The sequence below is a fragment of the Pyrus communis genome, chromosome 4, assembly GCF_041283825.1.
Source record: "Pyrus communis isolate YQ-2024b chromosome 4, ASM4128382v1, whole genome shotgun sequence".
Classification (NCBI taxonomy): Eukaryota; Viridiplantae; Streptophyta; class Magnoliopsida; order Rosales; family Rosaceae; genus Pyrus; species Pyrus communis.
Window position 1 is genome coordinate 1366138 of NC_142568.1, and position 27879 is coordinate 1394016.

General features: G+C 35.3%; 3 protein-coding genes across 52 annotated transcripts; all 3 read right to left on the reverse strand.

The window, feature by feature from the left end:
* Positions 1 to 2134: 2134 nt before the first annotated feature.
* LOC137722543 (thaumatin-like protein 1b) lies at positions 2135 to 3404 on the reverse strand. Its single transcript, XM_068461572.2, has 2 exons — positions 3248 to 3404; positions 2135 to 2993 (listed from the first exon to the last, which is right to left on the reverse strand). Exons 1-2 carry the CDS (start codon positions 3297 to 3299, stop codon positions 2308 to 2310), a joined length of 738 nt encoding a protein of 245 aa, XP_068317673.1. The 5' UTR covers positions 3300 to 3404; the 3' UTR covers positions 2135 to 2307.
* Positions 3405 to 12465: 9061 nt separating this feature from the next.
* Positions 12466 to 18345, reverse strand: LOC137722940 (uncharacterized). 50 transcript variants are annotated; one of them, XR_015961309.1, is made up of 10 exons: positions 18126 to 18345; positions 17885 to 17930; positions 17411 to 17768; positions 16439 to 16862; positions 16227 to 16261; positions 14700 to 14878; positions 14229 to 14401; positions 13857 to 13921; positions 13307 to 13432; positions 12466 to 12777 (listed from the first exon to the last, which is right to left on the reverse strand). XR_015961309.1 is itself a non-coding variant. In XM_088692149.1 (8 exons), the coding sequence occupies exons 5-8, from the start codon at positions 14277 to 14279 to the stop codon at positions 12691 to 12693; spliced, it is 381 nt and encodes a 126-aa protein (XP_088548275.1). In that variant the 5' UTR covers positions 14280 to 16261; positions 16439 to 16862; positions 17411 to 17768; positions 17885 to 17930; positions 18126 to 18345; the 3' UTR covers positions 12466 to 12690. The 50 variants fall into 50 exon arrangements, 45 of the variants coding, with proteins under 45 accessions (XP_088548275.1, XP_088548285.1, XP_088548292.1 ...); XM_088692149.1 differs by having other exon boundaries at positions 13307 to 13484; positions 14229 to 16261; XM_088692159.1 differs by having other exon boundaries at positions 13307 to 13484; positions 14229 to 14878; positions 16227 to 16279; positions 16460 to 16862; positions 17885 to 18296.
* A 3978-nt stretch (positions 18346 to 22323) lies between these two features.
* On the reverse strand, positions 22324 to 23556 carry LOC137723033 (thaumatin-like protein 1b). The gene is made up of 2 exons (XM_068462185.2): positions 23400 to 23556; positions 22324 to 23144 (listed from the first exon to the last, which is right to left on the reverse strand). Exons 1-2 carry the CDS (start codon positions 23449 to 23451, stop codon positions 22459 to 22461), a joined length of 738 nt encoding a protein of 245 aa, XP_068318286.2. The 5' UTR covers positions 23452 to 23556; the 3' UTR covers positions 22324 to 22458.
* Positions 23557 to 27879: the final 4323 nt, after the last annotated feature.

The following is a 27879-nucleotide window of genomic DNA, read 5'->3' on the forward strand; positions in this document are numbered from 1 at the left end:
CCGGAAACCGTCCAATTTCACCGGAGAAAACCGGATTTCTAGGGTTCTAAACACCCAACTCTAAAATGAATACCAAAGCACAAACTAAGCATACCCACTTGAAGATTATGAAGAGTAGATGAAGTTTCATACATCACTCGAAGAAAATCGTTTCCGGAATCGCCGGAAAAATGATAAAACCGCCGGAAAAGTCGTGGACTTTGCGACCTCGAACTGCAAATATGGAAAAGAAATGGGAAAATCTAACATCACAGAGATGTAGGGCTCGTCAAGAGCTTTCCGTGGACACCAAGATCATCCAAAACGGAGCTCGGATGAAAAAGATACAAGCGGGTCAAGTTTGGTGGGTTTATGGGTCAAATTTCCCCCTAAAACGGGTTAGTGCAGTTTCCATCTCCCATTTTCTGAAAACCCCTCCCCCTTTTATGGAGGTTCCCCCCATTTATAGCATTTTGGTAATATTACCAAAATACCACCAACTTTAAACGACTCTAACTTCTTCGTTTGGACTTGGAAATAAGATCTGTTTACGCCTACGTGCTCATGGAATCGAACTCTACCTAACCAATTCAAGAGTTGACCGAAAAGGTCGAGAAAATTGGAAATGACTAAAGTAACCCTCACTTCGTTTTTCTCAAATTTGGAGAAATAAAGAACTAGTCCTAATCAAATCTTCGAAATACGTCAAGAATAAAATAAAATCATGATTTTAGGGACGGGATATTACATCTTCCTTTTGTAACTTATGGAAACATGCGTACTACATCTTTGTTGCTTTAAACACTTATGCTTGAAAGATTAACTGCTGAAACAAAAACAACCTACTTTTTCACTTTTCACTCATCTATTCTTTTCATTCGTTCATGATTCTGTTTAATTTTTTTTCAAGTTACATGTGTCTAATTTATGTGGTTAAGATTCGTGCATTCAAGTCCCACAGCAACGCGTGGGCATTTTTCTAGTTTTAAACTATAGTAATAATTTCTGGTGTTAGTGAATCATATGATGGTGGCCAGAGGGAGACTAAAATGTCTCTGTGAGCCTTCCCGGCCCTTGGAAGAGAGGATTGTCGTGGCAAAGCCATCAGCTAGTCCATTTTTTAAATAAAATAAAATAAAATTTTAGAATCAAACTTCTTCATTCATTTTCCAAGTAACCCTAAACTACTGAAAAATTGGCAAATGTATCATTTTTGGGTGGGATGTAGCTTTTACCCCCTTTAGATCTACTTCACCCCTTAGAGTAAAACTCAAATTTTAAATTCTAAACCTACCCCAACTTGCTCCAACCCTTAGGGTAAATATGAGTTTTAACCCAAAACTCATTTCTGGGGCAAATTTAGGCCAGGATTCCCCCTGGGTTAGTAGGGTTGGCCCACCATATATATGTATTTTTTTTAGTTTTTCCAATAATTAAGATTTAATATAATCAAATCCAACAGTAAAAAAAATAGATTTAACGTTCCAAATTTAGATCCAACGGCTAAAGTAATTAAAAATAATTGTTTTTTCATATTCTTTCATAGTGTCTGGCGAGTTTCATGGTGTCAGTTTAGTGATTTTTCAATATTTATTGGAATCTAAATATTTTTAAGTTAAAATGTTCATAAAATTAAATTAGAATAGTCTACAAAATTTTAATTTTTTTAAAGTTACTTTAAGAATCCTAAATTCATTTTTTAATAATTTCAGACTAAAAATTTAACCCAGAAGAGTTGAAGCACAAAACATGTTTCTGGGTTAAACCCTAAATTTTTTGGGTTAAAAATTTAAACACGTCGGTTCTTGCACTAATGCTAGCCAGAAACAGCGCATTAGCTACGTAGCCCTTGGACAATATCGTATTTCATATTCCTGACAATACCTCTGTATTAAAATTAGTAGGGTTTATTTGTCCAATTGTATGTATGGTAATAGATAAAAGGGAATTTTGTCCTTTCACAACCTATATTTTCAGGCTAATATGTAAAGAGGCTGTTGATTTATTTGATGCATACATGGTTATTTGATACATTTAAAAAATAAAATAATTTATGATTCAAATGATTTTTTGTTGGGATAATATTTAAAGAAAAATTAAGAAATTGAACTGTTCTAATTATAAATTTTCTACAGTAAAAATACATATTTGCAAGTAGTCATGAATAGCTCATCCCCGAAAAGGGGAATGCAAGAGTATTATTCTTTATTTATTTCATTGAAATTATTACAAATTCATGACAATACTAAGTGTCAAAATTCATAAAGTTTATTTCTCCTATAGTATGATATAAGGGGATATTACATAATATCCTTTCTAGTTCTATTTTTAGGCTGATGGACAGAATGTAATAACGTAGTTTGGTCCACCGCTGCATGTAAAGGTGCTGTTGACATCATCATAAGCGTAGCTATAAGCCTGAGGGCATTGGTTCTCAAAGATCTGAGAGTAGTTTGTGGGTGGACATGTAGCTGGTGTGTCATTAGGAGGAGTGCAGCAGTATTGTGGTTGATTAAATTGTGTACACGCACTCTTGCATGCAATTACGCTCCCATCGGACCCCTTCACTTGCAGCTCAGCTGGGCAAGCAGCATTGACGTTGGCGGGGCAGGAAGAGGTCTGGCAGTCGCCCGTGCCGCCTTGTGGGGCAACAGACACGGGCAAGTTGAAGCCATCAACAAGACTTACGTCGTAGAAATCTTGGCCTCCGTTTGGGACAATATTTATTTCGACTAGGCTTGCTGGTGGAACTGCTCCGTTACCGTTGCATGTGACTTGGCCAGAGTTACATTCTGCTGTGGCACAACTGAACTTTCCTGAGGCGTCAGTGGAGCATCCGGTTCGGCCCCAGAAGCGGCCTTTCCATGGGACTGGAGTGGTCAAGGAACTGCTAGCGCCGGATGCTAACTCGAACCCTGTGGAGGATAGTTGTGGTTGTTGATCGGAGGTTAGGGACCCTGGCCATACGGTATAGGTGCAACGGTTGGTGAAGGTGATCGTAGCTGCATGTGCACCTACATGCCAATTATAAACGAATAATCAAATAACCATTATGTTACAAAAAAATATCACTATATCTCTATATATGTGTCAATGATACTGTTACAAACTATCCATCAATTTGAACACAAATTAATAACGTTCAAACACAAAATTTCATGTCTGACAATTTAACGATCGATATAACATTTTTCATGAATCATGACACGTACCAGATCACATTCAAATAACTGCAAACAAAAAGAACAGAACAAGTCAATTTGTTTACCTGCGAAGAAGATGGCTAAGGTGAGACTGAAGATTACTTGGTTGTTCATCATGATTAAGCAATCAGTTCTTCAATTTGCTGCCAAATTAATTTGGTGATGAAATGATGAAGTTGGGAACCGATGGGCCTTTGGTTTTATAGGTATAAGTGCATACCTAACTTTAGACTTTTTTATTTTTGATGTCGACTACATGAGGATCCACGTTAATTACCACCCATAAATGATGAGACGACTTGTCTTATGGCTTTGTTAGACGTATTTTTTTTTTTGGTCAAAATTGTTAGGCGTATTTAGTCCCTGGACTAACCCCTAGCAAGTTATTTACTCGTTCAACCCAAGACATATTCTCCGCAAAAATGCCAAACAGGAGTTAAGTGGGACAATTTGAGTTTACAGGGTAAAATGAGAATGAACTTGAGTTTCAGGAGGCGCCAGTATAAAGCCTATTTCTTATATAAAAATGAAAGGACTTTCATTTAAGTACCTAAATGTAACATCTCATATCGTCCAAAGGAGTGGATCATGTAAGCCTTATGTTCCATCTCTACCTAGCACGAGGTTTTTTGGGGGCTCACTGGCTTCGGGTTCCATTGGAACTCTAAAGTTAAGCGAGTAGCACGCGAGAGCAATCCCATGATGGGTGACCCGCTGGGAAGTTCTCGTGTGAGTTCCCAGAAACAAAATTGTGAGGGCGTGGCTGGGAAGTTATTATCTAATACTTCAATGCAATGTAGCACTTACTGACTCGTGTTTTAGCCATTAAATTTAATTTCTAAAAATGTTAGATCTTCTATTTTCAATCTCATCCATTTATTTTCCGTTTGAGGGAGAGCGTGTGTGTCCCGCCCGCTGATACATTGTCATCTTTAGAAAAGAACAAGCAAATGCAGTGTCATTATCTTGAATATTTCAGATATCAAAACAACATTGGCCCCTTTTTTTTCTTAAATAAGCACTACATATCACTCTAGGTACAACGTTTGCAGCTCACGAAAACTGACATTTCTTTACTATTTTACACAATTCAGAGCATGTCAAAGGATGCTGCCAGAGCTGAGATTGCTCAAATTTCATTTCACACTATTGTGTTCTCTTCTTGTCCAGAACTTGAATACCTGAGTCATAAACTGATTCAGACGATGTACGGGTTGATCCCGGCTAGACCGCCTCCTAAACAAGGCACAACACGCAATACTTTGCACAGAGTTAACTCGAAATATATGGTCAAACGCTCAAATGAACAAGTAATCACATCAACCTTTAGAACACGATGCGAAGGCCATGTTGAACCAAACAGTAATGCCTATACCTTCATGTGACGTGTTTGTGAAAAATGGATGCGGGAATCAAATCTGAATGTAGCAAATGGCTTCAAGGTGAAAAAAGAGGCGATTAACTGTGGAGGAGGAGACAAATAGAATCTTGGTAGCTCTAGAAACAGACACTCCAGCAGAGACTCTTCAACAATCAAAATGGAAGACAAGGAAATTAACGTGATTAAATGGACTCTTGCTACCAGTAGAGAACGCGCAGCTACGCATATGAAAAATAAATAGTGGTAGCAACGAAGGCCCATTCCTCGAAAAATAGATAATAAATGCAAAATGACAGAAATATATATATATATATATATATATATATGTATGTATATGTATATTGGTGATGCTGGAAGCATATTTTGGTTGCTTTTGGCTTACATTATGCCACGTCTTGATGATCCCCTTCCTTTTGAGAGAGAGATAGAGGAAATGGGGGATGCCATTGCCATTATAATTGCCTGGTAGTTACACAGGCCCATTTCTTTAAAATGAGATAATAAATGCGAAGTTGCAGAAATATATATATATATATATATATATATATATATATAGTATATATATTGGGATAAGGATTATTTGTCCTCCTATTTTTGGTGTTTTTCTGTATTTTTTTATTTGTGTGGTCACGATTAAGTCACGTCAACATTTTATATTAATATTTATTTTTTTTCTTATTATCTATATGAAAAAATAATATAAAATATTGACGTGATTTAATTGTGACAACACAAAATAGGAAAGCATCGAAAGTGGGAGGGCAGACAATCATTGTCCTATATATTGGGCAGGACAGAAAAAGATTGTCCAATCTGAGTGAGAGGTCATGATGCGAAGTGGGAGAAAAAGGGTAAAAACATATATATATATATATATATATATATATATTGGGCAGGCAGACCACGTGTTGATCATCCCTTGCATTTGGTTTTTCAACTCATCTCTTTTATTTTTTTGGGTAAATCTCAGTTTACTACTTTCATATTTCGTGGTTTTCAACATTTAGTACATCAAGTTTTTTTCGTTCCAGAGTCATACCTAAGGTGTAAATTTTGGAACAGTCTCATACATTCGTTAATTAAACTATTAAATATCCTGTTAACTGATGTCGTGAGAATGACTGGGCGCCACTTAAACCTATGGTTGGTGAAATTTAAACTTGGCAACAAGATAACTTTTTCATTATATACATACCAAATAGTAATATACTAGAAGAAAAGATAGGATCCAATTCCTATTAATTCTCAATTCTTTGATCAGAATTCCTCTTAATCTCAGTTTCTCAATTCCTTACGGTTTAGAACACCCATGCCAAAAACGCTAGCTTCACTCATAGTAATAGACCTTATCTTTTATGTTTAGCATAAAATAGATAATGATGCATGATAATGGATTACAAATTATTTTTTATTTATTCAAATTTGGTTTTTACTCTTTCATCCTACGTATGACTCCATTTTTCCATCCATGTCAACTAATTATTGCATATTATTTATTAATTGCTACAAAACGTTTTTTTTTTAACACTTTGTTTTATAATTTTAGGAAACAAAAAAAAAATTGCTAACTCAGCAACGAACTTACAACGTTGACAAATATGTTTTCAAGCAATGACGACACGAACATTCAAAGGTATGTAAAATTAATTATTACTTTATTAATTTTGTTTTATTGACATTTTACATTTAATTTCAATTTTTACTAAGCTTTCTCTTTAGGGGAATTAGATATTACTCATATATATATATATATATACATACAAACTATATTCTTTTCACATGATCTAAATACATGACAAATCACCTGCTTGCATATTGAAGGGTTAGATTGAATATCCAAAAGTATAAAAGTAGACATTTCCATAAGAGATATACCTTCTTCATTTATTTTAATCTAATATGTTATTTCAAAGATTTAGAAAATATGGACAGAACATATCTTTAGTGGAACGATGCCTTTTTATACTTTTGAACATTGGCCTTAAACCTTTCACTAGACAACCAAATAATTAGCCATGTATTCACAATAAGTTAGCAGAAGAAAGTATGTGTATAAATTGGTAATAGTTAATTCCTCTGAAGAGAAAAGATGGAAATGATGATTCTTACTCTAGATAATCAAAACTGAGTTTATCAATTTACATAAATCTGATCCGTCTTAGAATGACATTTAATTATGTTTTAAAAATTATATTAATGGCAAATAAACTCTTATGTAACGCTATCACTAGATATATTTTATTGCATGAAACACCAATTTCCATCTTTGTTGTACTAAATTGCAACAAACTTATCTTTTCTGATATTGGTCAAACTAAGACAATGAATATATGTTATCCAAATTCTCAACCCAGGTATGTATCCAATTTCACTTACTCTTTATTTCTCAATGCATTTGTTTGAATAAATTAATATAATGTTAGTCAAAACTCAAAAACTTAGAAATTATGCTGAATCTATTTTTATTAATTTTTTAGTTGTTATTACCTGCGAATTTTCTTATCCCGCAACAACGTGCGGGCACCACTTCCTAGTACTAAGGCCTAATTCGGTACTAAGGTGATTATGAAAAAAACTGGGAGCTGTTTTTGTGTTTGGTAAACATTCAGCTTCAGTTTTTTTTCACAGTTTTGGATTAAAAAAAGCCAAAAACAAGAAGCTGCAAAACCCAGCTTTGAAAAACCGGTTTTTTTTCACATTTGTTTTACATAAAAGTTTACCAAACACTATAATACTGCTTTTTTTTTTTTTTATTCAAAAACACTTTTACAAAAAAGTTTACCAAACACTCTGATACTTTATTTCACAACTGCTTATTCTCACATCACAGTAAAAATAATTTTTTTTCAAAACGCAACAATACCAAATCAGCCCTAACTAAAGGGCTGTGGTGACTCCTGTGGGAGCAATTAATTTGGATCTAAAAAGAACTTTGAAGGAGTTGAATGAAAAAGAGAGGCCTTAAATGATATGTGTAACAACTCCCAACCGTTTTCCTGCTGCTCGTTTGGAAAAAAAAAAAAAAAAAAAAACAGAGGAATTTCAAAAGCCAAAAAAAAAAACAAAAAAAAAAAAAGTCTTTTGCTTTTTGTTTCTTTCAATTTAAATTCGTTTGAAAATATTTTTAAAATAATTAAAAATATACCAGTTACAAGAAGTATTTCAAGTATTTTTTAAATTTAAAAGTATTTAAAAAAAAAAACTTACAATCATTTTAAAAATAGTTACAGACGAGCTTTGATAAATTTGAAAGTTTGGTGGAATTGAAGGCTTTTGGTTTGGGCGGTGCTTTGATGTGCATGCTTAAATTTTGCTCCCACATACAACCAAATCGATAAGGACATCATTTATTAGGCCTCCTTTGCAGATGGCTATGTTAAATGACGTGTGTATATATAAATACTAGTCTTCCTGCACAAGCTCATGCGCTTGCGGAAGACTCTTTTATAATTACGATGTTTTACACGCAATTTATACAATTTAAATATATTTATCTACGTAGATTTGAAAAGTGAATTAAACATTAAAAGAATGAATGTAACTTTAACATATATTTGATGGAAGCAAAATATCTTTGTACACAACATTTATTGTGAAGACTTCTTCGCGACTGTGTAATTCTCCTTTCTTCACCAATATTTTTGTTGAAGACGACGATATTCCCCTTGATAAAGCCACGTACAATTGTCCATGACTGAATACGTGGTCTGGTGGATAAATACCCACATTTGGTAATGTTTGCCCTTATGATTTATTTATGGTTAGTGCAAAACTCAATTTCACAAGAAACTGTTTTCTCATCAGTTGAAATGGGAGTCCGGTGCTTTCTGTGGTTTTTAAAGAGATTATCGGAGCTAGTTTTGTACCATTGCAAAACTCCATCATTGGATCGAGATTTCTTAAAAGCATTATGGGGGCAACTTTTTTTAAAGTTAATTGATGAGGGGGCATGCCACCAAGTGAAATTGAATTCAAGAATTCTTGTTGATACAAATTTCTCACATCATCCTTAACTGAATCGGAATAGTATAAGATGTGTTCAAACCTCAAAAATTTATCAATCAACATTTGATTGAGTTTGTCATCATCCTCATTTTTTGGAGTTATAAGCGCGCTTTCCACCAAGTATTTTGCATCATTTACATGACATTCCAAATTGGGAAAAACTTGATTAACCAATTGGAAAATGGATTCTTCGCCATTCCATGGTATGACTATAGATGATAGTAATTGCATCATGTCATCAATCACTGTTTCTTGTTCCCCATTACCAACATGAAGTAAGAATTCCGAAAAATCTTGATCGTTGATGGATCTCATGTTTTTCCTAAGACGAAGGATTTTCACATGTCCCCAAAATGAAGTATTAATAATACTTGCTTGCATTAATTCAGATCTTGTACCTTTTGGAACAATAGGAAGAATTTGTGGGAAATCTCATCCAAAAATCATAACCTTTCCTCCATATGGCAAGTCAACTCCTATTATATATGTGAATGTTCAATCAAGAGCCCCAAATGCAAATCGGTGTGTCATTTTTGCTTCATCCCAAATAACAGCTGATGTTCTTCTTATCAATTCTGCCAAATATGATTGGATACTAATAGAGCATGTGGAATATGCATCTGGACTGAGAGGAATTTTAAATCTTGAGTGTGTTGCCCTTCCTCTTGGCAATATTGTTGTTGCAATTCCATATTATGTTGTTGCCAATATAATATAACCATTGCTCCTTAAGGTTGCTAACAATGCACTATATAAGTATGTCTTTCCTGTCCTTCCAGGACCATCCACAAAAAATATGGCCTTGTCTCGATGTTGAATTGCAAATACAATCGAGTCATATGCCGCCATTTGATCTTCATTTAGATTATGCAGCGCATTAAGGTCTTTTTCAGAGATGTCAAGTGAAAGTTCATCCTGTATTATCCTTAGAAGTGTGTTGTTTCTAACACAATCTTGTGTTATTTGTGGTAGATCATAATTAGACAAAGACTGACTATGTTGTACTAATAACTCATTTAAGTCTCGCAAAAACTTGTTCAAGATGGAACTATTACTTATGGTACTTGAAACAGAATAATCTTCTACCATAAATGAATTAAAGTCATCCCACAATCTTCTTACTCCATATGGCTCACTGTAAATCAAGATGGTAACAAATAACGTTCGTAAAGCTGACGGCATACGAATGTTAGAGGCTTCATGAAGACACTGTCTGATGTTATCATCATCTTCTAGCAAACCTCATTGTTGCACTGCTTTCTTAAATGTTGGTTGAACGATGTTAATGACTATTCTTAAATTCTCAAATGATGTTGGTCCTTTAAGATGATTAAGAAGGATGCGCAAGTAGAATTTTTCACCCTCATTAAGAGAGAATGCATATATTCAGCTGACAACTTTTTGGTTATTGTTCATCTCACTCCAGATTTTATCTTTTTGACTCCATCTAACCTGTTCAGGGAACTCTCGGTATAAGTATTGTCGTGCTTTCGTACAAGTGGTATTCTTGGTAAAAACTCTGTCAACATAGTATTCGAGTTTGTGTCATCTGCCAAAATATCTGATACTCTTTGGTGAGGGTAAAAGTGAACAGTTTGTCCTTCGGGAAGATGAATTTGTAGTCGTTTGACTGATGGATAAAGTCGATTAGTTACAAATTTGAATATTCTCCATAAAGCTTCAGGTGCACAAACCCATCTTGCATTAACAAACTGCTTTATTTCATCTTGAATAGGTTCCGAATGAACTTCGAAAGCTACTATGTTGAGACCTTTGTAAACATATTTGTACAAATACTTAACGCTTTTAATGCTGCAATAAATCTCAACATTAATATGATAATTATATCCGAGGAGCAGCCATGAGTTATACGGAATAACCCACCGATTGTCCACCATTATATGTGCATTATGATTTAATGGAACAAGATCATGATTGTCTCTTATACGATACATTGGATAAGAATCATTTCCTTGAACTGTAGTTGGTGCAAATGGCTTGGGATAATTTCGTTTACACTCCCACGTTTCATACAAGGTGATTATGAATTGTGCCTTCCACATGAACCATGTATCATATGCCTTAACACATCATTATACAGTTCAGGCGCTCTTCATTTGGAATTGGTATTTCAGCTCGTACCATCTGGTCATAATCATCAGGATTATTAAGCTTATCATTTTCTTCTAACATGAGAAGCATGTGGACATGAGGGAGACCAAGCTTTTGAAACTCAATGACATATACATATGCAAGAACTCTACCTAAAACACCTTTTTTTTTATTTTTTATAACATCATTCGTCAACTCTTCGAATTTTGCACGAAAAACCCTTGTAAGCAAATCTAGTCGATCTTGTGGTGCTTGGCTAGGTAGTAGCTCATCACTTATTTCTTCCCAAACTGGATTACATGTCATTGTTAGGAAAATATTTGGTCTTCCATACTTTTAAACCAAAGTCATTGCATTTTGATACCTTTGATACATGTCACGGGGATCACCACTAAAAGATGATGGTAATATAGTCCTACGACAACTGATATTTCCTTTATTTGTTTTGTTATAAATCATTAATAAGTTCGATTATATTTATTTTGTTATAACTTATTAATAAGTATCATTTGATATGATAGAACATGAAAACGAAGTGCATATGTTATTGTATCAATTGATAAGTTTTATACCTGCATTATTTTGTCCTACGATTAATGAGTCTTGTAGTCCTTGATAAAATTCAGATCAAATTGTGTGTTGATTATCACTCATCCATCTAAGCCCTTGTGATTCGATCTTTATGTAGTTATCAACTACATATTGCTGCAACAGGCAAGCACCACAAAGTAGAAGCGATTTGTCGCGTTCACAGATCTAAAATAATAAAAAAATTTGCTCAACATAATATAATTTAAAAAACTAATATTATGTGTATAGAGATGAAGGTCTTCGGTTACCTGAAGAACATAAGAATAATAGTCACAACATGTCACTTTTTTGCAGTTGTTATTTCGAGTATTCACATCATATCCATATGTTCCATAAGGTAACAACAATGGATATTGTAAAGGGTTATAGTAGCCGACACAAACTTTGATATTCTTAAGTTGACCATCTATAGTTTGCACAATGATATCCCAACCTCTAATGTTTTCTTATCCTTCACCATTTACTATGATTGCAGTAACCTGAGATGTAGATGATAAACAATATTGTTGTTGATTTGCAGGCTACTCCTTGATAATCTGTCACATCCCAGACCGGCTCCGTCGTAGCACGATATTGTCCACTTTAGGCTACACCCTCACGATTTTGTTTATGGGAACTCAGACGAGAACTTCCTATTGGGTTACCTATCCTGGGATTGCTCTCGCCCGAGCTCGCTTAACTTCGGAGTTCCAATGGAACCCGAAGCAGTAAGTTCCCAAAAGGCCTCGTGCTATAGGAGGTGGGCATGTACATATAAGACACATCACCCTCTCTCAGTTGGTCGATGTGGGATGTAATAGAATGGTATCAGAGCCACTCTGCTGTTTGGTGCGAGTGTGCCGATGAGGACGTCGGGCCCCTAAGGAGGGTGGATTACAACATCCCACATCGACCAACGGAGATGGGGTGATGTGCCTTATATGTACATGCCCACCTCCTATGGCACGAGGCCTTTTGGGAACTCACTGGCTTCGGGTTCCATTGAAACTCCGAAGTTAAGCGAGTTCGGGTGAAAGCAATCCCAGGATGGATGACTCACTAGAAAGTTCTCGTTTGAGTTCCCAGAAACAAAATCGTGAGGGCATGGTCAAGGCCCAAAGCGAATAATATCGTGCTACGGCTGAGCCGGTCTGGGATGTGACATAATAAATCTGCAATTTTGCAAATCTTGACATTGCGCTAGGTGGTCAAATGTTTGCACAAATGGATTATATTGATTCAAGATTTCTTGGATTTTTTGAACGACATCTCTGTTTAGTGCTTCACTTTCTCTCATCCAATTATCTATTTCATGAGTTGTGTCATATATATACATTTGTAGGAATCTCGGTCTACTATCTCCAACAGGCAAGAGACTTCCTATCTTATGATACATGGAACCTTGAGCATGAAATGTATAAATACCCCGTCTTCTTGTTGCTAGGCTTTCATCAACATGAACTCCCATTGAAGTGAAGGCAAAAATGTGGTTGTAAGCTCGTATATTTTGTTGAAAATGTTTTCCCTCTGTAGATTGGTTGCAAAAAAGTTCAGTCATTTCAGGAGGGGATGGTATTGCTGGTAGGGCAATCTTTCCACGCAAGCACTAATGTATGCATTAATGTATAATATCTGAGATCCTATTTGTTTTTTATTGACTGATGCTTCAACATCATCCACCTAATTCATATCACACATCCATAGATACCTGAGAACACTTATTCTCACCACCATTGCGTTGTTACTTTAGTATGTTTTTTCACTGAGAAGAAAAGGAAAGAGCATCACGAAAAAAACTAACAATTTCAACTCTAAAACGTCACCTTATTCCTATAACCCACCTCAATCAACAACAAAAGAAGAAAAATAATTGATCCCTTCAAAGATGCTTTCATAAACTAAAAGATGTCCTACCCATCCAAACGAAAGGGGGATGTTATTTTCAGTCCCATGTGATAAGCATGTTTACAATCATACAGGTCAGATTTCTTTTTTAAAATAATCATTTCAATATGCCTTTCCTCAAGGAGAGACAATTACAAAGAGAGAATAATACCTGTTTTTTATTAAGACGGTAGCAAAATTCGTTATAGAGTCGTCCTCCAAGCTTTTCATCTTTTATATCAACAAACACCAAAACTGGGCAGCTTGGTATATCAACAGAAGGTTTACCATCCAAATCCTGTTTAAGCAATTCATCAGCTATATACATCTCCTTCAAGAGATGTTTGGACCTACAATCTGATCCGCAGTATTCTTATTGCATGTAAAACTAATTTTGGGGAACCAAATCTTAGCAAACCAAACAAAACAAAACCCCAAATCAATTAAAAAAAAAAAAAAAAATTAGACCAAAAGAACCCCACACCTAACAAAACCCCCAGATTCGCTTAAAAAGAGATTTATCTTATTTTAGCAAAATGAATTCCAACTGGCCACAAACCAAAGCCTTGACCAAAATGAATTGCACTTAAGTGTCAACCAAATTTGCAAACATTTAAAAGTTCTTCGATTTTCACACGCCAAAACAACATATCAAATTAAAAAACCCAATGCAATGTTAGTGAAATAAACTCGCACGGTATTTTAAGCGGTAAAACAATCACCTTACAAATGAATAGGCATATCTGATTCTTCCAAATCCTTTCACCTCCATCCGAGAATACGTCCCCTGTGTCACCACAAAAACATGTAAAAAATCCAAGAAAATCAAATGCTATAAACACCAAATTCCAAACAATGATTGTATGCATATCCGAGCCACAAGGGAACCAAATTTAAAGAATTATTTGGAGATGAAAAGCCTAATGTAAACCCTAATAAAGTTCATAAATTTTATAATAATCCTCCGATGCGGGACAACATGAAGACCCTATTGTCGAGTTGTGTTTGTATTCCGTTCCAAGGACTGCGTAACTAACAAATCAGGGCTCAAAAATTGAGATTTATCTTTCAGAGGAAGAGAGAGAGAGTGTTACAGTGACAATGGCAGTGAGAGCTAAGAAATAGGAATCCATGACTCTTCCCATGGAAATTGTTCTGGATTGTTGCTCTTGAATAAAAAACTCTCTGCCTTGCTTGCAGCTGCTGAGTTATCAAAAGTGGAAAGGAAGCCCTCCGAAAATTCAATACAACAGGAAAATTTTATTTGCTGCAGTTTAACACCATCAGATTCCAAGTAAATCATACTATTTTAACAATTCTAAAGTTTAACGTCATGTGGATTTGGCAAACTAATTCTGCGCAAAAATAATATTTTGAGGATTCATAAGAATGCGGGATTGAAAGAAGAGTGCAGTGTCTTGAAATAAAAGTAACTGCAAAGGAAATTAACAGTTTGCATCATTGAATCGAACTAAAAACATAGTAATGCCATTAAATCTCTCCTCTTAGAATTACATATCATTGTTTATATGGTTTGCTGTAAATAGTAGAATTCAACGAAATACTTTCATTAAGAAGAACTGAAGGCAGTGGCCAGTTTGCCATTGCAAACACTTCCAGTCGGCTGATGGTTCACAAAGTCCCTTCCATAAGGAGGGTAATCAACCTTTCGGTGTCTGCCAACCACTGCCTTACATCCAAAGCCCCCATCTGCAGCAACCTAAACCAACCAAAATCCTAAATCCTAAAATTCCCAAACACAATAAATCCATTAGCAATTCTGAGACTTTCAAATATAAGCAGATGGACCAACACAGAGAGAAAAGACTTAAATTTACAGCAAGATGAAAGCTTTTTCAAATTTGAGGGTCAAATCTAATGAAATTTAGCAAAATGACCAAACAGATATGGAATCTTTTGCATCCCTGGGAATTCTGGATTAGGGTCATACGGAGATGAAGATATAAGCAATGTCTATAGGGATTTTAATTTGGTAATTGTTCTTTTATTCTTGAAGACATGCTAGAGTAAAAGTTTCAAAGACTAATTCTAAAGTTTTCTCAAATAAATAAGTGTAGGCTGAATGGTTCATTGCTATTGAGAAAAGAAAACACCTTGACAAAGTGGAAGCAATCTTATCGTGTGTGTTAAGCTTTTTTGATTATTGGAAACCCATGATATACAATCATGAGCTCTACGTAAAGAAACATTGGAATTGTCGTGAGAAAAAATCAATTACCAACCACATGACCACAATTTAAGCCTCGCCTTGCTTGCTAATTGTGGGGTTTTAAAGCTAGAAGCCCATTAAACATTGACAGACACCAGACTCCCCAATGATGCAAATTTCTATTGCATATCTGACCAAAACAACCTTCACACAGAATGTCCACTTAGAAGCCTACTCCCTACAACCAATTTTAAAACATGCATAGAAATTTTGCATGTTTGATTTCTGAACAATCAGTATCTAAGCTAGTAGAACTTTGGAAATGCTTCACAAAAGAAAACGTATAGGGTGGACTAATATATATATATGTGTGTGTGTGTGCATGCGTGTGTTTGTCCAACTGTCCATAAATTCCTTGCCAAATCAACCTTGACCCATTCGAATCTATAAATTTGAATTTGTTTAAATTCCCATGGCTACACTTCTTCACAAACACTTATCAGCTGCTAATAATTAAACTGACCAGCTATGATTACTGTGCTGAGCTATAGGATACAAAATGTGTGATATAATTCTGTTTGTTTAGTAAAACTATTACACAGCTAATTTTTCTCTCGCCTCTCTTTTCCTTTCAATAATGATTGATACAAAACAGCCATTCTTCATTGGGAATCAAGGATTGCAACATTAATATTACCAATGATCAACAATGTAAATTGACCCAAATAAAAGGATAGTCCACATTAAAATATGTTAAGACTTAAAACATTCTTCTACATCCACCAAAAATCTTCACTTTTTAAATCCTCTAAAAATTATATCGTGGTCAAATACATTTGAATTTTCATAAGCTTTATGCTGTTAAAAGTTTAAAATCAGATAATAAAACATAAGTAAGCAGAGGATAGGAAGTCAATGAAACCTGCAATGTTAAATCCCGAGTCGGCAGCACGTTTCCTGCAATGGTTCACATGGCTACCTCAAAACAGGTTGACAATTAAGCTTCATTATGAATGGAAAGATTAATAGATGACAATTAAGAAGGATCAAGAGAAACAAAAAAGCCAATGAACTGATGAAAGAGCAAAAAAGAGAAACAAAAAACCTCAATTAAGCAATTAAATGGAGTATTACTTGATAGAGCTGGAAAAGTACCCAGGTCCTCAGAGAGAGGATCAAGAGTGACTGATGAGAGTGCAGAGAAACGAATGATTGAGAAATTCAAGCTCTGAGCTCAAAGTTGGGGCTTCCACTTTCCAACTGGGGAAGAAATAACAGACGAAACACAGAGAGCCAATCCACCTAAAATATTACTCAAATGGGTTTTCTTCTATTCAAAATTTGGACCACCCAAATTCCGATGAAGCAATAACCATTCAAAATTCCAACAGATTGAAGCCCTCACAGACTATAAATCATCAATACCCACCAGTAAAAATTTTGAAAACAGTAATAATGAAGGAAAAAGAAATTAAAGATGCGAGCCATTCTCTAAATCTCAGACACCAATCCAAATTACCAGTAATTTGCACACCAATCTCAGACAGCGGAATGTTGGCTGCAGCTAAATAAACAACATATTAGGACCAAGTAACTTTCTGTTTTGAGCCACACACACACACACACACACAAAATATGATACAAAACTGTAAAAAAAGCATTAAAAGGCATTCTCAAAATACACAAAAATATAAGATCAGATGAATCCCTACGTATTCGAGTTTCCGAGCACAAAAAAATTTACATTCTTCAATAATAAAAACCCAAAGAAAAAAGCTGAAATTATATACCTCAAGCACAAACAGCTTAGAAGCCTACACGATATACAAACAACAACAACAACAAAGCCTTTTCTCATCAAGTGGGGTCGGCTATATGAATCCTATAATGCTATTACGCTCCCCAAAAAAATGAAAACCACCGTTTCTTGAAAATACAAAGAGAACCAAATCATACACCCACACTCAGAATTCCAACATAAAAACAAAACCCCAAATTATTTTTTTTACGCAACGACTCATTTATTTATAAATTCAAGAAGCAGCAAAATCCAAACAACTCTTTCGTTTATGAACAACCCAACTTCTGTAGAACAAATGTGAATACCTGCATGAACATTCGACGCGTAACCCATTGCTCAATCCTTCGAGTAAAAGTTAAACAAATGCCGATATAGTAGTTTGAGGGAGGCGCATTGCTACAGACGAAGTTGAAGGAAAATAGAAGCTCTGCAGATAGCAGGCTGGGATCCACAACTATTCAAAAATTGAAGATCCCAGTAGCAGGACAGTGAAGAAATCCCCGGGAGAGTGCAGAAACACAAAATCAAAGCTCTAGCCAGCTGGGACCGAGAACCATTCAAAATTGAAGATCCCGAAGCAGGGCAGTAGGGAAGCACAAAAATCCCAGGGGCCAAGGGAGTGCAGAAGAACAAAACCAATGAAGCAGAAGAAGCAGACGACACCTCAACACAAAAAGCAAAGAAAAAAGTAGAGAGTTTTAGTGGCAAGGGTAGAAATTTCATTTAATATTGGCATGAACATGATAATCCAAGCAAAACAACTGAGGAAGTCTTTTTACCTAGCCGCAGCATGAGCAATGTCAAATCCACCCATATGTCAAAACCCTATACTTAATTTTCATATAAAAAAAATCCAAATAGAAAATCAAGACAAATCATAGTTGTCGGATTCGGTGAAATGGTGTCCGAATCCCGTATCGGTACGTACGCACCAGTACTTTTTGGATTCGGTGGTCAGTTCGGTGGTTCATCCAATAATCTCTAATAATTTTTAATCAGAAAACAGAAAAGAAAAAACACCTGTAATTTTTGGGAAGAGAGGATGGAAACAACTGGAATTTTGGGAAGCTCTGTGCTTCTGGTTTTCATCAGGTAGAGGGCAGACGAAGAGGGAGAGGAAGAGAGATAAAATGTTTAGTTTAATTGTAATTTTCAACTTTTTTGTTGTGTTAGTGGGGGGATCCATCTGGAGTGTTGATTTTTTTGAGGAGAAGTAAGGAGGGACAAGGATTGTTTGTTCTCCCATTTTTTGTGTCTTTCTGTTTTGTATGGTCATGGTTAAAGCACGTTAATATTTTATATTGTTTTTTTATAGAAATAATAAGACAAAAATGAATAGTAATATAAAATATTGACGTGGTTTAACCGTGACCACGCAAACAAAAGAGCACGGAAAATGGGAGGGCAAACAATCCTTGTCCAGTAAAGAGTGGGAGGCTGATAGCATTTCCCCAAGTTCGATATTAATTTAATATTTATATTAGCGTATAAACACACACAAAGTGTGTGAGAAAATTTTGTATTTTTGTTTTTGAAATAGAAGGAGAAAAGAAGGGAGTGATGGAAATGTGGAAGTGGGAAGTTTTGTTTTATTTTTTATTTTTTTAATTAAAAATATGTTATGATTACATGTTTACTTCTTATGTGATTTTCGAAACCCAACATGCGAAGGGTTAATTAAAGGGTTTAGGGTTTAGAGTACTTGCTATTTGTTCTGTTAGTATCATGATTTTCATTCAGTGAACACATCTCAAGGCGACAAAGTGGAGGGATTGTTTTTGCCAAGTCATCGTTTTGGGTTTGGGGAGTGGGGAGGGTTAAACCCTCGAGGGAGAGTGTCTTTACAAATTTAATTTGCTTTTATATCCGATTGTATTGAAGTAATTGTAGGTTGCATGACATTACTGTTCAATTATAGCTTTGGTCGAGGGCCCTTGCAATTTACTCAACATTTCACCTAGGCCTTGAGCTTTCGTATTCTTCGCGGAACCAAATTAGTTGTGTTGGATTCAAATTATTCCTAAATTTTTTTTGTTTTATTTTTTGGTGTGTCTTTGATCATTTAGCTGAAATTTCATTAGATTTCGTCGTTAAATTTGAAAGTCTTAGGGTTGCTAACGGATTTACTTTTTGTAAATTTAAAAAATTTGGATTGTTGGAGGAAGCAGTTGATTCCTTGACGTTTTGAGGTATATAATTATGCGCCATCATTTTTTTTCAAAGCCTAATTAGTTATCTACCTTTTTTACTTATATTCGTGAAGCTTTCATGCTTGGATTTTAAATATATGATTCATTTTTGTTCGTTTTAGCTTACATTGGAATTGAGTTTCTTTTTATTTTATGTGCGTATCTGTTATCTGTCCATTTATGTCAAGGTCGAGTAACTAAGCATGTATTTGGTGGTTTGAGCTTAGAATGGAATTGGGCTTCTTTCTATTTTGTGCACGTATCTGTATCTGTCTATTTATGTAAAGCTTGAGAAAACTGAGTAGTCAATGTATTTGTTCCAAACGCCATTCAAATTGGATAATTGGTTTATCTGTTCTAAACCCCATTAGAATTGTGTTTGCTTGGATAGTTAGATTAGGAATTTTGGTTTGACATTTTGTGATTGGGATCTAATTACAGGTTTTGTGTTGCATGTCTCCATGTTTCAGTTTTTGTCCTATTTGTGTGGTTAGTTTGGGATCTAATTGTCCAGTAGTTGGACCTTTTTTTTTCCTTTTAATTTTGTCTGTGTGATTCTATGAGGGTTGAAGGTCCCTTGCCATCTTTGTTATTCTGGTTTAGGCTAGTGTTCTTGTTTTTTTATCGAATGTTGTTAGGCATTTTATCTCTGTGATTCTGTTATTGGTTGGTTGGTGTTTTAATTGGGTTTTTTTGATAGTTGCACCCCCCCCCCCCCCCAAACAAAACTTCAAAGAGAGCATTGTTCATTGATCAACCAGGAAAACCCGACAGGTTAAGTTTTCCTCTCAATTATCGTCTTATGTGTAAATCTTAATAAATATGGTTGCTTATCTTGGGTGTACATGTGTTATGCCGTTGATCAAAAATTGTTAGCCAATCTTTTTGCACCACTCTTTGACACTTTTTGCATACCTATTACGATTCTCTCTAACCTTATAAATTGTACCTTCATTCACAGCAAAAAAACTCGCACCGGGTAAACAGAGACAACCAATTCTACTAGAATTGCCAGAGAATTCCACAAATTGGTTGTCCCTAAGATTGAGCCCGCCAACAAAGAGTCGATAGCTGCACTCAAAACAAAGTCTCAAGCCAAAAAAACCAAAGATAGGTAAATTATAATTTGTTTTACGCATACACGCCTGCATAACATCTGTTATACCAATGTTTGCTAAACTATGATTCATGTTTTTTACTATAGTGATGAAGATGTTCGCCCGCCGAAAAAATGAAGGACTGCCTTCTCCGTTATGAATTGCTACAAAGCTGCTCTCTATTTTTTTGCCTGTAAAACATGTGTTGCTGAAACATTTTTTTTGAGTTTTTTTGTAACTGCTTAAACAGGTGCTTGGGTTGCAGGGCATGTATTTTGCCACCCTAACTGTAAGGGCAAAATATGTGTGGACTGCATCGTCCTTTTGTAACTAATGGAAACAGGGATCCTGCATCTTTATTGCTTTGAACATTTGGGATTTTTTTTTTTTTTTTTGTAACTACTTAACAGGTGCCTAGGCTACAAGGCATGTATTTTGCCATCGTAACTGCAGGGGTAAAATATGTGTGGACTGCATCTTCCTTTTGTAACTTATGGAAACATGCGTACTACATCTTTGTTGCTTTAAACATTTATGCTTGAAAGATTAACTGCTGAAACAAAAACAACCTACCTTTTCACTTTTCACTCATCTATTCTTTTCATTCGTTCATGATTCTGTTTAATTTTTTTTCAAGTTACATGTGTCTAATTTATGTGGTTAAGATTCGTGCATTCAAGTCCCACAGCAACGCGTGGGCATTTTTCTAGTTTTAAACTATAGTAATAATTCCTGGTGTTAGTGAATCATATGATGGTGGCCAGAGGGAGACTAAAATGTCTCTGTGAGCCTTCCCGACCCTTGGAAGAGAGGACTGTCGTGGCAAAGCCACCAACTAGTCCATTTTTTAAATAAAATAAAATAAAATTTTAGAATCAAACTTCTTCATTCATTTTCCAAGTAGTCCTAAACTACTGAAAAATTGGCAAATGTATCATTTTTGGGTGGGATGTAGCTTTTACCCCCTTTAGATCTACTTCACCCCTTATAGTAAAACTCAAATTTTAAATTCTAAACCTACCCCAACTTGCTCCAACCCTTAGGGTAAATATGAGTTTTAACCCAAAACTCATTTCTGGGGCAAATTTAGGCCAGGATTCCCCCTGGGTTAGTAGGGTTGGCCCACCATATATATGTATTTTTTTTATTTTTTCCAATAATTAAGATTTAATATGATCAAATCCAACAGTAAAAAAAATAGATTTAAAGTTCCAAATTTAGATCCAACGGCTAAAGTAATTAAAAATAATTGTTTTTTCATATTCTTTCATAGTGTCTGACGAGTTTCATGGTGTTAGTTTAGTGATTTTTCAATATTTATTGGAATCTAAATATTTTTAAGTTAAAATGTTCATAAAATTAAATTAGAATAGTCTACAAAATTTTAATTTTTTTAAAGTTACTTTAAGAATCCTAAATTCATTTTTTAATAATCTCAGATTAAAAATTTAACCCAGAGGAGTTGGAGCACAAAACATGTTTCTGGGTTAAACCCTAAATTTTTTGGGTTAAAAATTTAAACACGTCGGTTCTTGCACTAATGCTAGCCAGAAACAGCGCATTAGCTACGTAGTCCTTGGACAATATCTTATTTCATAGAAATATTTCATATTCCTGACAATACCTATGTATTAAAATTAGTAGGGTTTATTTGTCCTATTGTATGTATCGTAATAGATAAAAGGGAATTTTGTCCTTTCACAACCTATATTTTTAGGCTAATATGTAAAGAGGCTGTTGATTTATTTGATGCATAGATGGTTATTTGATACATTTAAAAAATAAAATAATTTATGATTCAAATGATTTTTTGTTGGGATAATATTTAAAGAAAAATTAAGAAATTGAACGGTTCTAATTATAAATTTTCTACGGTAAAAATACATATTTGCAAGTAGTCATGAATAGCTCATCCCGAAGAGGGGAACGCAAGAGTATTATTCTTTATTTATTTCATTGAAATTATTACAAATTCATGACAATACTAAGTGTCAAAATTCATAAAGTTTATTTCTCCTATAGTATGATATAAGGGGATATTACATAATATCCTTTCTAGTTCTATTTTTAGGCTGATGGACAGAATGTAATAACGTAGTTTGGTCCACCGCTGCATGTAAAGGTGCTGTTGACATCATCATAAGCGTAGCTATAAGCTTGAGGGCACTGGTTCTCAAAGATCTGAGAGTAGTTTGTGGGTGGACATTTAGCTGGTGTTTCATTAGGAGGAGTGCAGCAGTATTGTGGTTGATTAAATTGTGTACACGCACTCTTGCATGCAATTACGCTCCCATCGGACCCCTTCACTTGCAGCTCAGCTGGGCAAGCAGCATTGACGTTGGCGGGGCAGGAAGAGGTCTGGCAGTCGCCCGTGCCGCCTTGTGGGGCAACAGACACGGGCAAGTTGAAGCCATCAACAAGACTTACGTCGTAGAAATCTTGGCCTCCGTTTGGGACAATATTTATTTCGACTAGGCTTGCTGGTGGAACTGCTCCGTTACCGTTGCATGCGACTTGGCCAGAGTTACATTCTGCTGTGGCACAACTGAACTTTCCTGAGGCGTCAGTGGAGCATCCGGTTCGGCCCCAGAAGCGGCCTTTCCATGGGACTGGAGTGGTCAAGGAACTGCTAGCGCCGGATGCTAACTCGAACCCTGTGGAGGATAGTTGTGGTTGTTGATCGGAGGTTAGGGACCCTGGCCATACGGTATAGGTGCAACGGTTGGTGAAGGTGATCGTAGCTGCATGTGCACCTACATGCCAATTATAAACGAATAATCAAATAACCATTATGTTAACAAAAAAATATCTCTATATCTCTATATATGTGTCAATGATACTGTTACAAACTATCGATCAATTTGAACACAAATTAATAACGTTCAAACACAAAATTTCATGTCTGGCAGTTTAACGATCGATGTAACATTTTTCATGAATCATGACACGTACCAGATCACATTCAAATAACTGCAAACAAAAAGAACAGAACAAGTCAATTTGTTTACCTGCGAAGAAGATGGCTAAGGTGAGACTGAAGATTACTTGGTTGTTCATCATGATTAAGCAATCAGTTCTTCAATTTGCTGCCAAATTAATTTGGTGATGAAATGATGAAGTTGGGAACCGATGGGCCTTTGGTTTTATAGGTATAAGTGCATGCCTAACTTTAGACTTTTTTATTTTTGATGTCTACTACATGAGGATCCACGTTAATTACCACCCATAAATGATGAGACGACTTGTCTTATGGCTTTGTTAGACGTAATTTTTTATTTTTGGTCAAAATTGTTAGGCGTATTTAGTCCCTGGACTGACCCCTAGCAAGTTATTTACTCGTTCAACCCAAGACATATTCTCCGCAAAAATGCCAAACAGGAGTTAAGTGGAACAATTTGAGTTTACAGGGTAAAATGAGAATGAACTTGAGTTTCAGGAGGCGCCAGGATAAAGCCTATTTCTTATATAAAAATGAAAGGACTTTCATTAAGTACGTAAATGTAACATCCCATATCGTCCAAATGAGTGGATCATGTAAGCCTTATATGTATATTTTCATCTCTACCTAGCACGAGGTTTTTTGGGAGCTCACTGGTTTCGGGTTCCATTGGAACTCTAAAGTTAAGCGAGCAGCACGCGAGAGCAATCCCATGATGGGTGACCCGCTGGGAAGTTCTCATGTAAGTTCCCAGAAACAAAACTGTGAGGGTGTGATCGAGACCCAGAGTGGACAATATCGTGTTACGGTGAAGTCGAGCCCGGAATGTGGTGGGGGCCCGGGCCGGAATGTGACACTAAAACCCCTCAATCTTTTAGTGTCATTTCAAAATGGTCTCAACCTTTTTAAATATTCCAAACAAGTAACTAGTCTATTGAAAATTTTAGATCTGTTAAGCCTTGGTTAAATTTCTGTTAAATTAACTACGGCTTACATTAGGTTCATTTTCGATCCAATTCAATACTTGTTAGATCATTGAGTTCCATATGTTTGAAATTTAGATTTTGAGGTAATTAGTATTAGTGTTGATCATGATATGCTCCATTGGTGGGTTTGAATATAAACGTAGGAATGGAGTTTCAATGGTCGTAGGTTAGCTTGAAGGTGATATTTGGGAATTTTCGATTTTCATTTTTGTTTTTCATTTTATTTGGGAATTTGTTTATTTACTTTTATTTTTTTATTTTCATGTCTTTTTTAAGTTAATTTTAGTATTATTTGAATGTTCAAGTAAGCTAAAAAGTGGAACGCATTGTTACCACTTGTACATTTAATAGAAAAATTAACTAAGGCTTAATAGATGTAATATTTTCAATAAGTTGGATAATTGTTTAGAATGTATCAAAAGATTGAGACCAATTTAAAATGACACTAAAAAATTGAGGGATTTTAAGTACTTAATCCAAAATGAAAACAACGACAATTTACGGTAACTCCTTGAGGCAATGTAATACGCCTTCTATAAACAAAGAAAACAAGAAGCTAAATAATTTACAGTAACGATGTGATTCTCGGTAATTGAAACTGTAATACAACCGATGTCGGTATTTGCTGATATCATTAATACCATTCTATGTTACTAGAGAACTTTCATTGTCAAAACACAGCCGGCATGGCTTCATTGTTCGATTCCCATAAAATGCCAGACTTTACATGGTCAACACTGCCGTGATGGACGGGCCTAAAGGCTGCAAGTTATCGTGCATGAGTGGGTTAGGCTAAAGAATTATGATTTGAAGACTCACACAGCAGTGGAATATTCCACAATATTATTACTTATTATTCTTCATTTCTGGATTACAAATCTCACAGCTACTCAATGGCGAAGCCAGGAATTCTCAGGGGAAGAGGTGAACTTAAAAGAGTGCAAGGTTAAAGAAAAATGGCAACAACCAAATTTTTTTATATAGTAATGTCTTCTATAATTAATCAATACAAAGGAAGAGGACTACCCAAAATACTCGAAGGATGAATACTCGAAGGAGGACTACTCGAAATATTTGAAGGTGGAGGAGAAATACCCGGAATATTTACAGGAAGAGGAGGACTATCCGGAATATTTGGAGAATGATTTAAACACTATTTTTTATAGCATCGTTCCATTACGTAACTGTATAATGAAAGAAAAAATATATATCTTAGACTCTTAATCCTAGAGTAGACTATAGAGTAATATCTAATCAAATCAAGAATTTAATTAATCAATACCAACAATCATATGAATAATCAAGAATTCAATTTTTATTCTAAACAACAACTGGTCATTAGGGTCTTTTAAGTAATTGAGTAAGTTGATTAGGGTTTATAGTGGTTACTGCAATCAATTTTTTGGCATTTGCAGAGCTGCATTTTATTTAGGGTTTTAGTTGGTTGAGTTGGGGTTTATTATGTTAATATAAATATGATGTAGAAGTCTTCACCATGTTCAGCTGTTTTTTTTGTTGCTAGACCATGTGTGTATTCAAGTTCCTCTATATATATATATATATATATATATATATATATATATATATATATATATCCTCTTTTATGTACTTCAAGAAAAAAACAAAAAATCAATAATCATCATAGTATTCATATGAATAATCCATAATCAATAACCATATAATGTATTAGCCAATAATCTTATATCAATTAAACAAAAATTCATGTTCAATAATCTATTAGGGTTTGAAATAAATATAAATTAAAAAAAAAATTAAAAATTTACCTCAATTGGAGCGGCTGGCATGACGAGTTGCAACTGGAGATTGGTGGCCAACAGAACGGGGTGACTACCATGCTTTCTTGCTGGGTTTTGGGACAATTTTGAAAAGTAAAGTTTGGAGGGGTTTTGTTGTGTGGGAAAAAGGGGGTAAAAAGTGGGGGGATGAGATTTGTTATCTAGGAAAAAAGGCGGAGGTATAATTGAAACGCGGTGGGATTGAGATGGGGACCAGTGGTCCCCGCGTTTAATTGTTTATTTATTTGATCAGCCGCAAAACGACGTTGTTTATATAAAATAAAAAATAAAAAATACCACGCCCAAAATAACGTCATTTTGGCCTGGATATAAAAATTTTAAAAAAAACCCTGCGCGCAAAGAGCTGCGCAGGAATCAGATTTCAGAACCACAGTGGTGGTGCTTCCCAGTTTCCAGCCAAACCAAAGGGGTTCAATTCTCGCTCTTGCCTTTGTTTCCCAGTTTCTGCCCATACTAATACGATTAATATTATATTATTTATTCTTGTGTGTGTGTATATATATATATATAATTAGGTATTATTATCATTATATTATGCACTTTATATTTTTTTCCTAGTCATTTATCCAAAACCATTCTCTCATCCTTTGACCTCTGCTTTCTCGATAAAAAAAACCTAAGCCTTCTAGCCGTTGCGACTTTATCTTTTCTCTCATCTTGTCGTCGACTTCATCTCCGTTTCTCCCTTTTCGGCGACTCTCTCTTTTCGTTGTCCATCTCATCTTATCCTTCATCAAATTGGGTTGTCTCTCCCTGACTTTGTCTATCAAGTTAATTTATGTACAATTTTAAAGAATGTAAAAATGGAGTCTAGGAATCTACGTACAATTTTCTTAGGGATGCTAAGTTCTTTCAACAATTCTTCCATCCACTTACATCTTTTTTCTTAAATGAATCTATATAAATTCTCATAATTAAACTAAAAAGTTTTAGAAACCCAAAAGAGTGGCCAAAAATGACACATCCACTCGGAATGTCCACTTGGACTCCAAATCGAGCTGTGATGGCTAACATCTGGAATGTGACAAAGCCATAAAGTGTAGTGCGTTGGAATATGTGAATAAATTTAAACCTAAAAGTGCCTAAATATAAGAGTGCGCTGTGAGCGGGAATGAACCCATTTCACACTTGATGTCAAAGTATAAGTACAGTACCGTAAAATAGGGTGAGAAATTATCCCATTGAAGGTAACCGTCTACCCCAAGATTTGCCAAGAATCCTCATCGATATGAAAGCTCAGCTACTAAAACCTGGAGGGGCAAAAAACAAGGGTGAGTGGGCCTAAAAATAAAGTTTCAATAAAAACCTTTGAAAATGTTATAACCCCTAATCGTAAAACATGTATAGTTTCCAAAATATACATACTTCGTATAATATGAAAATACTTACCATAACCTGCAAAACATAAATAAGGCATGACATCCCAAAATCACAAAATCTCAACAGTAATATAAGTAAAATCAGGTGCTCAACAACCTATGCTAGCCCACCAGTTAGAGTTGCCTAATGGGACCTATACGACTAAACCTATTGCTCATCAATCTATACTAGCACATGAGTCGAAGTCGCCTAATGCGACTTGTACGACATGACTGGGTGTAATCATAATATACGTTTTAGTGCTACGATCACGTGAAGACTGGCACTATGCGTAGTCACCTACGAGTCGGAGTCTCCTAATGCGACCTATACGACAGGACTGGCACCTACTTGGATCCAAGGTGAGTGTGCGGTGCGGGAGGTGAAC